Source organism: Lutra lutra, chromosome 12 (genome assembly GCF_902655055.1).
Source record: "Lutra lutra chromosome 12, mLutLut1.2, whole genome shotgun sequence".
Taxonomy (NCBI): Eukaryota; Metazoa; Chordata; class Mammalia; order Carnivora; family Mustelidae; genus Lutra; species Lutra lutra.
The window spans coordinates 14,299,508-14,313,890 of NC_062289.1; the positions used below are offsets into that span (position 1 = coordinate 14,299,508).

Below are 14,383 nucleotides of genomic sequence, written 5' to 3' on the forward strand. Positions count from 1 at the left end.
TTTGAAGTATGGGGAGTGTCCCAGGGTTCAGATTTGGATCCTCTTCTCCACGGTTCCTCTCTCCCCAGGCCATCTCATATAGTCCCATGGCTTTATCCAAATATTGATGACTCCATAGTCTAGCCTGAGATCCATTTAACTTAAAAAAAAAGTTTTTTTTATTAACATACAATGTATTATTAGCCCCAGGGGTACAGGTCTGTGAATCGCCAGGTTTACACTCTTCACAGCACTCACCACAGCACATACCCTCCCCAATGTTCATAACCCAACCACCCTCTTCCTACCCTCTTCCCCCCAGCAACCTTCAGTTTGTTTTGTGAGATTAAGAGTTTCTTATGGTTTGTCTCCCTCCTGATCCCATCTTGTTTCATTTTTTCCTTCCCTACCCCTCAAGCCCACCACATTGCCTCTCAAATTCTCCATATCAGGGAGATCATAAGATAATTGCCTTTCTCTGATTGACTTATTTCGCTCAGCATAATACCCTCTACTTCCATCCACGTCTTTGCAAATGCCAAGATTTCATTTCTTTTGATGGCTGCACAGTATTCCATAGTGTGTGTGTGTGTGTGTGTGTGTGTGTGTGTGTGTATACACACACCACATCTTCTTTATCCATTCATCTGTTGATGGACATCTAGGTTCTTTCCATAGTTGGCTATTGTGGACATTGCTGCTATAAATATTTGGGTGCATGTGCCCCTTCGGATCACTACATTTGTATCTTTAGGGTAAATACCCAGTAGTGCGATTGCTGGGTTGCAGGGTAGCTCTATTTTCGATTTTTTGAGGAACTTCCATGCTGTTTTCCAGAGTGGTTGCACCAGCTTGCATTCCACCAACAGTGTAGGAGGGTTCCCCTTTCTCTGCATCCTCGCCAGCATCTGTCATTTCCTGAATTGTTAATTTTAGCCATTCTGACTGGTGTGAGGTGATATCTCATTGTGGTTTTGATTTGTATTTCCCTGATGCTGAGTGATGTGGAGCACTTTTTCATGTGTCTGTTGGCCATCTGGATGTCTTCTTTGCAGAAATGTCTGTTCATGCCCTCTGCCCATTTCTTGATTGGATTATTTGTTCTTTGGGTGTTGAGTTTGATAAGTTCTTTATAGATTTTGGATAGTAGCCCTTTATCTGATATGTCGTTTGCAAATATCTTCTCCCATTCTGTCAGCTGTCTTTTTGGTTTTGTTGAGTGTTTCCTTTGCTCTGCAAAAGCTTTTGATCTTGATGAAGTCCCAATAGTTCATTAGATAACTAACTTCTTCCTTAACATTTCCATAGGTAGCGCTCAGATATCTTGAATTTAACCTATCTAGAACAAAAATGTAGATTAACCCCCCAAACTTGTTCTTTATTTCCTCACTATTGTCAGCATCCATTATTTTATTCTGTTATTGCGGTCAGAAATCTCAGCAACATGTTTGGTTTACCCCTTTCCTTCCCTCTTCACACTCAAACTGTCAGGCCAGTTCTGCTTCCAACTATGTTGCAGATCTGATCCTTTCCCTCCATTTTCGCTCAGGCTGCCATCCTCTCTTGCTTAGGCTACTGCATTCAATAGCTTCTGCCTTCAGCCTCTACTCATCTCCTTTTCAAAAGCATCTTACAAAGCACAAGTATATCCAATATAAATTGGATTAAGCCAGTCTACTATTCAATTACTATTCAACTATTCCAAGGCTCCCCTTTCTAACTTCTAATCAGAGTGTACAAAGCTCTCTATGATCTGGCTATATCCATCTCCAACTTCATCTTTTGATAGTGGCTCAACCATATTGGTCATTTTTTTCCCCAGTTCCTTGAACACAACAGTTTCTCATCTCATTGCCTGTGCACACACTGCTCTTTTTTCTTTTATGTGAAAACATGTTTAAAGCCTATTCTTCCTGGTTTTCAGGTAAATTGTTACCTCACAGATGTCTTCAAAGCAAACCATAAAGATAATTCCCCTAACTAAAGTACGTCTTCCTCAGCCCTACTTTCTCAACCTGTTTGTTTCCTTGTCTGGCTGTTAAGCTCTGTCTTGTCAGTCTCATTCATGCTTAGCACAAAACAGGTCCTCCACAGATGTATGCTGAATGGAGAATGACTTTACAATCTTTAAAAAGGGATGGCTTCTCTACACGGACAGATCACTTGGAAGACTTGGTGAGGTCTGTTGGTAAGAGGTGCTGTGCAGAGAGCCAGATATGAATAGAAACTCTGCAGAGCTTTTTAGACCATACACACATGGCACAATTCTTTTTTGCACTTTTATTTATTCCATATATATTCTACCTTGGATATAAATAAGGACATTATGAGGAACAAAGTCAAATATTTTGCTGAGGTCAAAATATGCACAAGACTACACAATCCCCCTGATCCACAACATATAATAGCTCTATGAAAAGGACTGTAGGTTAGTTTGTCCTGTAGGCTCAGTAAATTCGTCCTGTTCTGGGGGTCTCATCCTTTTAATCTACTTGGCAACCTTGCATGGAATTGGTATCAAGCTCACAATTCATTAATTCATTCAGTTAATGTTGAGTACTTATCATACACCAGGCATTCTTCAAATACCGGAGACATATTGAAAAGGATAGACAACATTCTCTCTCATGGAGCTGAGTCTAGTGAAAGAGACAGACAATAAAAAACAAGAAAATGAGTACTGAGAAGAATAACTATTTAAGAAAAAAACAGGGAGATCTTAGGGAATTATAGGGGTTACTTTGGACTGAGTAGTCAGAAAAGGCCAACCTGAAGAGGCTTTATATAGATTTAGAATGGTAGTCCATATTTTGTCTTATCTTTTGGCTTCTCATTTTTGAAAATCAGGAGATTTATCCATTTCTAGTCTGTCGCCTCTCCATGATTTTCTTGAGGATTATTACACTACAACACCGTGCCTTCAGTAGAATGACAGAACAAAATGGTCTCCAAATTTGGTTTGTAGCATTTACCTCCTAAGATGTGAAAACTTTCGTAATGTTTTCAAGAAACCAGATTCTGACTTTTAAAATCAATGGTCAATGGTTAACTGAAGAGTTTCCTTCTCTTAGATAACACTAGGAACCGATTATTTTCAAGCAATGGCAGTTCTTATTTTTCTTCCCTTAGTATGAAAAGTTTAGTTATAAGGAACTTCAAATAACATACCAAAGAAAGCTATAAATTACTATAAGAATCAAATATATACTAAAAGAAACGAGTGAAGTTGCAAAGGGTAAATAAAATATTTTATAAAGTCTAAATAATGTAATAAAAATTAATTTATTGGACTAATTTACTTATTAAGCTTTTGAAAAAAATTAATTTCAAGTTTTGGTAAGCAAAAAGTAAAATAACCTTACCAGTCTTCACTAGGTTGGAAACTCTGGGAATGGTTAAAGTAGGCAAAAGTAACAATCAAAAGTGGTTTCTGCCTTCTATTGCAATTTTAGGTAAGTGATGCATGTCATGGTAACCTATACACTTATTAGAACACGGAAGTATCGGGGAGGAGGTTATACACAGTTACCCATGCTTTAGTTATTCAGGGGCTTATTTTAAATCCAATTTGAACTTTCCTGATACTAAGTGCTAACATACTTTGAGGTTTACTATTGTGTAATTTTCATTAAGTCCTGTAAGGAATAGAGAGCATGTTATTATTTCCATGCTTTTTTATTCTAAGACAAAAAAGAACTTACTAGAAAGGAAATGATATTTATAAAATTCATATAAAAATGAAATTAGGAAATGATTTACATTATGAAAAGCATTCACCTGAGGCTCAATACTTAATACATGACAGGGAGATTTATGAATAGAGGAAGCTAAAAATTTAAAGAATTGTCAATTATCAGAAATGTAGCATATCCTAAAAATATCTAAGGTTGGAAATGCCAACAATTTAAAAAGAGGCTGTTTTTCCAGTAAGAATAGTTTTTAAAAATTTTATTTTTAAATTTATTTTTATGTATTTTAAGAGTTTATTTATTCATTTGAGAGAGAGACAAAGAGAGAGCACGAGCAGGGGGAGGCAGAGGCAGAAGAAGAAAAAGACTCCCTGCTGAGCTGGGAGTCAGACATGGGGCTTGATCCCAGAACCTGGAGATCATGACCTGAGCCAAAGTCAGAAGCTTAACCATCTGAGCCACCCAGGTGCCCCTAAAAATTTTGAAAAGTAGACTGTCAACAAATGATAACCCTAAATAAAAATCACTGACTAAAAATTTAATATCTATTACATATAACCCAAAATGCCAGCTTAGACAACATAAATTTTACTACATTGAAATTCCTCAAGAAATCTATTCATGCAATGATCTAACTGAAAAAAATATAACGGATTAGTCTTTAATGTATTAAAAGGATATTAAAATAGTAATATACTTTTCTTTCTTTCTTTCTCTCTCTCTTTTTTTTTTTAAGATTTTATTTATTTATTTGACAAAGATACAGCGAGAGAGGGAACACAAGCAGGGGAAGTGGGAGAGAGAGAAACAGGCTTCCTGACAAGGAGGGAGCCCGATGTGGGGCTCGATCCCAGGACCCTGGGATCATGACCTGAGCCCAAGGAAGACGCTTAACGACTGAGCCACCCAGGCACCCCAATAATATACTTTTCTATATAGATATGCTTTGGACAGAATTTTACAGCTATTACTGAAGACTCTTAAGGAAAGTAAATAAATTACATCTGTCACCACCCTGAACCAAAGGAAATATTTATATACTATCAAAATTATTTACATACTATCACTTAAATATATATATTTATATATTACATATAATATACATTTACTATATATAGTATAGTTATATACTATAGCTTATATTGTGTTGAGTTCACATTATCTATCATGTACTTTATGATTGGTGTGGTCTTACAGTGAACAGGAATTTTTAAAGATTTTTCTTAAACATGCAAACAAAGTAAACTATAAAGAAGGCAAAGTTTCCTGTAGTTAGTTCTGATGGGAAAATCTGAAAGACTGATGTGCCACTCAGAGATTGTGACTGGAGTGCAAATTCCATAGACGAAATGCATGCAGAACATCCATTTGTAGTGTGAAAATAGCCTAAAATACAATTATTTTGCCAAGATGCAGAAATCTACCAGATACATTATTTTTATTACTAGCAAACACCTTTAATCTATTATTTTTTAAACATACTGAAATAAAATAGTAATGAAAACAAGCTTACTGTTAAGTTACATGAGAACTTTCAAACACATTATCTATTCATATGAAAAGCTAAATTTATTTCATAGTTTGCTTATAAAAGAGTTAACATCCAAGACAAAGTTGGAATTTTGTGACCTAGCCAATCTGGAGAATTTTTGGAATTAGAATTGCTAATTACAAAACTCTTCAAACATACATTCTTTATACAAAAATAGTTAAGGAACTGGTAACTAGCACAAAATGTTCACTGTAGTTAGCTCTCACAGGTCAAAGATCAACAAGGTGATGTCTGGAGATAGTTCTGTCCTTAAAGTTCAAATAATGGTCTAAAATAGGTTATTTTAAAAATTGGGATCATGACAAGACAAATCAATACATAGCCATTTCATCGCCCCCAAACTTTATCAGAGACTATTTATTTGAACCAGTATTTCTTTCCTGTTAAAAAAGGAATTTGATAGCAACTTGAATCGAGACTCTATTAAAATTATTTACAATTTCATTCAGGCTGCAAGTCTGTTTGGTGTTCAGCAAAGTAATCTTTCAGAAGGGGGGACTGGTGCAAACAAATGAAGTCAAGGACATCCACATATAAAGTTAGATACTGCTACCATTCAAGCATAGTTCTTGGAGTAATTCAGCAAAATTGCTAGCTATGGCATTTCTGAGTTTCTGAAAATTTTTAATTTCTGGCTTGCTTTAGAAACACAGGCATAATTTCAAATTAGCTTTAAATCAAGTTTACTTTGCAAACTTAGTTTTTTGTTAAGTCAAATATTTAAATCTGTACTGTTTTTATTTCTGTGTAAAAAGAGTGAGTATGGGGATTTTATGGCCAGTTTTGGAAGAACACACTCAGTTTCAGAGATTAGTGTGATTAGTCTATCTGGTCTTTAAAGAATCATAGTTTGCCTTAAAAATCATTGTGAAAATAAACATGAAGTCTTACTGACATTAAGATACTTAACAGCATAATAAGGGAGACTCCCTTGAAATATACTGTGTATCTTACTAGATGTTGCCTTTTAAAGAAAACACTAGCATTTAGACAAATGGATTCACAAACTGATAAAAATTATCACAATAAAAATATTTCTATTCATACATTTGGTAACGAATATATTTATTTTACTGTATTTCAAAGCAAATGAGAGCCATAACAGTTCCTTTAAACTGTCTCTGAAATATATTCATTTTAGAGCAACAATCTTTTTTTAGTAAAAGTAAATTAACTAGTAATTTATATAATTATATTCCTTAAATAACGTAGTACATTTTAATGAATACATTCTTTCTCATTTCCTTTTGCTTGGATACAGAATATATAGTGCTTCAAAATGAAAATAAATACACATAGCCAGAAACAAAACAAAAACAAATATGCAAAAACATTTTATTTATAATAGATCAACATTTTTGACATGAAAGGTAGCCACTTTCAATTTCTCAGGAATGCCTAGAATCCAACAGTTTCTGAAAGACTAGTTAATTTTAACAATTGTGTCACTACAGGTAAAAGAAATAATTTCAGAATGAACTTTTTAAATGGCTTTGTTTATGGCAACTCATTTTATAAGCTTGACTGTGTGGTAAGCTATCTTTTCCAGAAGTGAATGTAATCCAACTATGTTCCAAGTGTATTAAAACAGTTTATACAACAAACACGAGAATCGCCTATATGCATCAACTGTGCTCAAACAAGAATTCTCTTTACCAAAATATTCATTTTTCAAAAAGGCCTCACATTACCCCCTCAAACCAATTATCTCCTTCTATGTCCAGTCCCACTCTTTTCTACTTCAAGTTGCATTACTGCAGAGACAACTGTCCAATTCCAGTGGAGCTGTACACTGACTTAAGACTCTATGTAATATATATCAAACACAAGAATAGTCACTGACTGTAAGGGACAAGGTGTTAACTAACCAACAGTAATTTAGCTCATGTCAGTTTTAGTTTATAGGGAAAAAAGCAGCCCCCAAATGTCCTTAACTTTTCGGTACTTCTCTGTAACACACAGAATGAAAAGATAATCTCTGAAATCAAAATCATTAGAATATATTTTAAATAAAATATTTCATATAAGTCAGTGTTAAATTTCAAATTCAAACCATATTTTCCTGTGTACTTAAATTTGGGGGAAGAATTTCACAATTATTAGCTCTTCTTACCTACGTTTACTTCTGAGTATTAAAATCTACTACATATCAGTTTTCAAAATTCACCTTGGTTACTACCCCCCGTGTTTATGTGCTGTCTTTCCTCAGGTAAGTCCATTATATGCATGTAAGTGCTGGGGAGGTTTGAATAGCACTTAAAGAATATTCACGAGAGCTCTGAAATGTGGAAGGTTTCATTATAATCTACTTACTGTAGGATCTGTAACTCAAATTCATCACAGCATTATAAAATACTGTGTGAACGGAATGTACACAATTCCTACAGACACAAAAACTGAAGTCCAAAAGGCACAGAGTAATGCTGGTGGCTCTTTCTAGTCAGTTAAGAAACAATAAAAAGTCTGCATTATTCTTTCATAATTTAAATACTTAAGTAATCTCCACTTTTATTACTTTATAACAATGACTTCAAATTTACATTATTTTAAGTACCATTGTAATAGCTTAGTGTATAATACAGATATTTGCTAATATCCCATCCAAAAATTAAAAAAAAAACAACTCTTCACTATATATATATATATGTGTGTGTGTGTAAAAAAAATTATTCCGAAAGACAAGAACATAGAAGAGGGACTTGGTACAGACTATAAACCCAATTTTCTATCACCACAGTTATAACTCCAAAATTAACAGATATACAGCAATAATCAAAAGCAGTGCAAATATCTTTGGAGGTTAGGATAAAATTATAATGCAAGAACATACAACAAGAAATAAAAAAGGCAAGTACTTCAAGTACAAGGAAGCAGTCTGCTTGAGTCCATCTTAGTGTTTACTGGGGCTTCCTTCCGGCTTTTACTTCTTTCTCTGAAACACATTGGCCAACATGGCACCTGATGTTGTCAACTGGCCCATTTTGTTCAAGAACTTGGTCTTCGTATCTTCACTCACCAAGCTTGCAGCAATTGACATTGAGCTAGGAAAGAAATTTTAAAGTTCAAGTAAAGCAGTTAAAAAACTAGAATATCCATTTTTTTCATTTCTTCAGTAGTAATAATGTTAATAAATACCTTCTGAGCCAGTATCACAAAGGGGAAGCTAGTATTTACAGACAGAAGTTTCTATGAACCTACTAGGTTAGGAGCTTCACATTCGTTGTGCATATTAAAGGTAACAGTAGGGTGTAGAGGTTAGAAGCAAGTCTGCAGTGAGACTGAATCTTGGCTCTGTCATTTGGCAGCTTTGTGACCCTGGGCAAGTTATCTGATCTCATCTGTAAAGTAATCCTCATCTGTAAAATGGAGATAAGTCTATTACCTACCTCACAGGTCTATTAAGAATTATACAAGTGTACATAGTGCTTATTAGTAGTGCCAGGCATGTAATAACATGCTGTAACTATAAGTAGTTACTCTTCTTCTCATCACCATCACTTCGTTTAATTCTTATAGCAACCCTGGAAGATAGATACTATCCCTATTTTCACAAATAAGTATATTAAATCATACTGAGGTTTTATAAACTGTTCTGATAACAATCCTATGACATATTACTTTTGGGAGGACAGGGCACAATGTCCTCAACTGCCACTTGCATTAGTTTCAATCAACAATTTAAAATCAATTTCTTCTTTCTTTTTGAACAACCTTCTGTGTAGGGAGTAAACACATCTAAATAACTACTAAAGATTGCTAATTTATCATAATACCAAACAGAACACTGATCAAGTGCAATTTTCCAGTGATCCAACAATAAACCCAGTTTGCTGGCCCTGTAGCCTTGGCCAATATGCTTTAGATTACTCTGATTCAATTTCTTAAACTGAAAAATACAGATTGCGATGACTGCGGCAATCTGTATTTGCAGATTGCATTTGCAGGACCAAAGGAGAGAATATGTTTGACCATGTCAAGGGCAGTGAACGGAGAGATGCAGGAGCCCGGGACCTGTCCAGTGAAACTGCAGATGAAGTATGTGCTGCCATCAAGCGCTTCTGGTTTTCTTAGTCCTTAAAGGTGTGCGCTGTGAATTACTGTTAAATGCCAGATCATGACCCCCATCTTTAAAATCTCTTCTCCCCACAGCTCTTCTGCCGGCACACCAACCTGGCCTCTCCCTTGTCTCCTGCTGCATTCTCTTCCCACAAAGTAATCCTCCATAAGTTTCGGCATTTGGCTCCTGGTTCTTCAATTACAAAACTCACTATTGAAACTTTCTCTTGAAGTTTCAAGTATCATCTCTATAAGGAGTTTGGAAAAAGTGTCCTATTACTGTTGTTTGTAGATAAGCTAACATGAAGCTTTTTTACCTCCAAACTTTAGAAATGATCCACTGTTTTTATTTCCTTATTTGTTAGTGGTTTTAACATTCTCCTTTCCTCCCAACAGCGAATATAATGGCTCCCTGTCTTCTATTTAAAACACATCACCAGGAGTGCCTGGCTGGCTCAGTCAGAAGAGCATGTGACTCTTGGTCTTGGGGTCATGAGCTGGAGCCTCACACTGGGTGTAGAGATTAAATAAATTAAACTTAAAAAAAAAATAATAAAAGCAATCATCAAATCCTCTGATTTTATTCTATGAAACATCTATCATTTATTTTTATTTCCACTGACAATACCTTCCAACTGAATTATTCCAAGTCTTAGATCTGGTCTTCTTCCATGATCAGATTAACTTCTGAAATAATCACTTCTTCATATCCTATCCCTTCTCACAAATCTTCAATGGCTACTTACTACCTACAAGATAAATTGTGCTTGGCATTCAAGATACACAGCAATCTATTTGTGTGTGTGTGTGCGCGCGCGTGTGTGTGTTTAACCAACAATTAACGCTCAATTTCTAGATCCCCCTGCATCAAGCCTGCTGAGTTTGTGTTCAAAACATTTTTAACTTATCTCTTCCTTTCTATCTGGTGTCTAACCAATCTTTAAATCCCAGTTCAAGTCCTAGATTTTCTCTAATGCCTTTCCTTAATGTACCAAGTTTACAGTTTTGTTTTCTTTCTGTAGAACAATACTGTAAGCTGAAAGGTAAGTATGATTTTAGTTTGCATTGAGAAAAACAGGATGCATGGGTCAGATAATACTTGAGTATTATTAAGTTTGGTTTTTTTTAAGATTTTATTTATTTATTTGACAGAGAGAGACACAGCAAGAGAAGGAACACAAGCAGGGGGAGTGGGAGAGCGAGAAGCAGCCTTCCCGCTGAGCAGGGAGTCTGATGAGGGACTACATCCCAGGACCCTGGGATCATGACCTGAGCCAAAGGCAACCGCTTAATGACTGAGCCACCCAGGTGCCCCGAGTATTATCAAGTTTTAATGATAGTCTAACCAGAGGGCAACAAAGATGTTAAAGCGTCTGGGACGTTCAGTCTGGAGAAGAGTAGATTCAGAAGACTTAACAGATACCAATGTTACATGTAAAAAATTAGATATGAATATATATCGCATAGCTGTATATATTTGTATAGCTCTACTAATATACATCACAGTCACCTGGAGAAGTACTGAAAATAGAGATGTCTTGTCCTAACCCCAGTTATTCTGATTCTTTCCATACGGTATAAAGGATACGGGCATCTACTTTACACAAAGCTTTCCAACAGAGAACCATTATATTACAGCATTTTTTTCTGAAAAGAAAGTTTACATTTTTATCAGTTTTACAAAGGGGTCTTAACAACCCCCCATCTCTTTGCCAGATGATGAAACCTATTTTAGAGAGGAAACGTAATAGGAAGGAAGACTAACTCAGGATAAGAGTAATCTGTAAAAAATAGAGTTGTTAAAAAAGAAATGGGCTGCCTTGTAAGGTTATATTGTCTCTTTCCTGCAAGTTTTCAAGGAAATCTCAGATCTTTCTTTTGCAACTCATATCAAACCAGTTGCCGTTTCTTATTCTGCGTCTGCAGAACCTCTTATACCTGACTGATCTTCAAAACTATTTATATCCTAGAATGTTTCTCTCTCCCTCCATACCATTCCATTTTGCAAATTAATGTCGAAAGGACTTGGGAAGTCAACTTGAGAAGCCTTACAATGGCCAAAGATGGGATAATTTGACATCAAAAGATACTAAGTGCAATACACTGAATTGTATCAGGTATTTGATAATACATGAGTTTATGATACTTGAGCAAAAAAAACCACCTAACTAGTCACCATCAGAAGATGAATCAATTCATTATTTTAGAAAACTGGTAAGTAAAGAAAAAGAACTGAACATTTACCTTGCCTTTACCATAAAAAACTGTATCACTGGGTAATCATAGTACATATAGTACATATGGGGGAAGGTTTCTTCCCTGAAGTATTCTAGCTCACAAATGAAGAAGGAATGACAGAATTAGAGTAATGTATTTAGTAACAGTTAACCAATTAGTACAGCCAGGTACTGATCATTAACAGATGCTAATACCACTGAAACAAAGAGAGAAGTAGACACTGTCTCCCTCACGATGAAAACACACCTCCTCCTACGAAGCAGTCTTGCAAAATAAAGAAACATGCCCTGAATATGGTGAAGCCTCTAGATCTAGACCCAACCACCAAATTTATTTAGGAAATACAGAGGAACATGTTAAAACAACAAGAGGGAAATGCAATCGGCCAAATTCAGACTGTGGGGACCTCTACAGAACAAAGACTCAATTTCTTCAATAAGTACATGAAGAAAAAACGAAATAGAAGGGGAACCTATTGATTAAAAGAGACTGAAGAGACATGTCAATTAGTTGCAATGAATGGAATTCTGGATCCTGACTCAAAGAAACAGACTGTAAAGAAAAAAAACAAATTGCTAATGATGTTTATAAAACAATCAGAAATTTAAACACAGGCCAGATAACTGATAAAATTAAGAAGTAGTTATTTTGGTTTTAATGACATTATGTTTGTTTTAAAAAATAGCATTGGTCTTTCAGAAATGCATACCGGAATATAGGAGGGGGATGGATGAGATAAAATTGACCATGAGTTGATAATTACTGAAGCTGAGGGATGAGTACATGGGAATTCACTACATAATTTATTCTGTGCTTATTTGAAATTACCTAAAAGTTTAAAAAAATAATATAGAAGATTTGAGTAATGGGAAAATATGATTATAAAAATAAACTTTTTTTAAAGGACATTCATATAACTGAAACAATCTTGGGAAGTTATGAAGGTATTTTTCTCTTTCTTAATTCCTGCATGCTAATTAATGAAATTTCATTTAGAATGCATTTCACATATACTTCTTAATTTTGTACCCAAACTTTTTACATTTTCAACTGATAAGGCACCAGATAATCTTAACACTAAATGTATGACAAATGAACAGAAGCATTTGCTTTGGCATTAATTTTATGGATTATGTGTTTGGAACTGAAGTCTATCGAAGTACTTTTACTGTTTTAACTCTCCATGGCTACAATGGTAGGAAAGTTCTAACATCCCAGGAGGCTCAAGAAAGGGCTCTGACACACAGTAAGAAGTAAAAAACTGGATGTGTACGTGTGTGTGGGAGAAGTTGGGGGTGTGAAGAGGTAAGTGTGTGTCTGGGTACCTAGCCTGATAGGATAACACACTTATTCCTAGTAGTCACCTTTATAAAGGAAAAACCTTTGAGCTTTTTATGCCTAACAGAGTCCATTTAAGATTAACTGCTCAAGGTTACATCAATAAGAGGTAAGAGTACACACAGTCTATCTGTAAATTACTTCCTCTCCTGAATGCCCACCTTTACTCTTCCACATCTATGCTTGTATTTTAACTTCAATGAATCTTCGAATTCAAGTTAGTTTGGTTAGGAGAACATTCACAAGTTTATAATCCTTTATGCAATGAATCAAGTTACACCTTATAATTCTTGTCATAAATTTCTAAGAAACTATTTTGACCAGTGATTCCCAAATCTGGCTACCTATCCTATTGTCTTTAGCTTTTAAACATACAGATCCCTAGGCTGAATCAGACTGTTGAGAGGATGGCACAGAGCACGGGGTAGAGATGTAAATTTTAAATTCCCCAGATAATTCTGATACATGGTTTATAAACTAGCATTTGATAACCACTGATTTAAATAATTTTCTTACCTTCCAAAAGTGACTAAAGAGTAACACAAAATAAAACACCATACCCATCTATAGAAAATTTAGATAGAGAAATTAAGGTCAATATAAAGTCTTAAAAAGAAAATTAATGTCTTACCCTTGAGGCTCTTGGACTGTCTTGTTCTCTACTTTTTGTTCACACTCTTTTATCATGGAACTTAAAATGACCTGATTAAAAAAAAATGACTTTAGTGAAATACTATTATTTAATCTAAACTTTTTAATTTAATTTTTAGTATTACCACAAACTAGTGTTAATTAAAAGTATCAAGTTTTAGCAGTCACTTTGTTAAAGAAATTCACATTAGATTGCTATATTACGTGCAGAAATAGTTTTAAAAGACCTTAATCAGGGGCGTCTGGGTGGCTCAGTGGGTTAAGCCTCTGCCTCTGGTTCATTTATGATCTCAGGGTCCTGGTATCAAGTCCCGCATCAGGCTCTCTGCTCAGCAGGGAGCCTGCTTCCCCCCTTTCTCTGCCTGCCTCTTTACTTATGATCTCTCTCTCTCTAACAAATAAATAAAATCTTTAAAAAAAAAAAGGACCTCAATCATATAACCTAATAACTGATTTTGATTTTCACTAACCTTCCTAACTCTGACTTCAATTCTCCCTTAGTTTTTCCTACCATCTAATGGTAAAAATAAAATTGGTGTACCTCTATACATTTAACATATATATATTCCATGATCACACACATTTTTCCCCAGTAAAAGCTGCTTTGCTTTCTCCACGTTGCAAATAGTAAGATGCTCTATTTTAATGTCTAGAGCAGGGACCAGGTATAAGTCTGTGGTTACTAAAGTGTAACTCGGAATACAATGGGCACCTAAGAGTTAACATCATTTTTTCAGGGAGACCCAGTGAGTGATGGAAAGGGTGGAGGGATCTAAGCTGCTCCTCTAAGCTGGTAACCACACCAGAAACTGAATATCTTCCTGAATATTCCTGGCCCATGTTCGGGCATGGAGGTCACTAAACAACAAATATTTACTGT

At 35.2% G+C, this 14,383-nt stretch overlaps 1 protein-coding gene across 6 annotated transcripts in view; it reads right to left on the reverse strand.

The window, feature by feature from the left end:
* Nucleotides 1-2,255: 2,255 nt before the first annotated feature.
* Nucleotides 2,256-14,383, reverse strand: part of RELCH (RAB11 binding and LisH domain, coiled-coil and HEAT repeat containing) — a 111,130-nt gene continuing 99,002 nt past the window's right edge. For 5 of the 6 annotated variants that reach the window (XM_047697106.1, XM_047697105.1, XM_047697104.1 and 2 more), the window contains 2 exons: nt 13,484-13,554; nt 6,542-8,261 (listed from right to left, as the gene is read on the reverse strand). In XM_047697106.1, the coding sequence (XP_047553062.1) occupies nt 8,141-8,261; nt 13,484-13,554 (192 nt within the window). In that variant the 3' untranslated portion in view covers nt 6,542-8,140. Of the gene's footprint in view, nt 2,619-6,541; nt 8,262-13,483; nt 13,555-14,383 lie in introns of those variants that run through there. The other variant, XM_047697108.1, reaches the window with a different exon arrangement.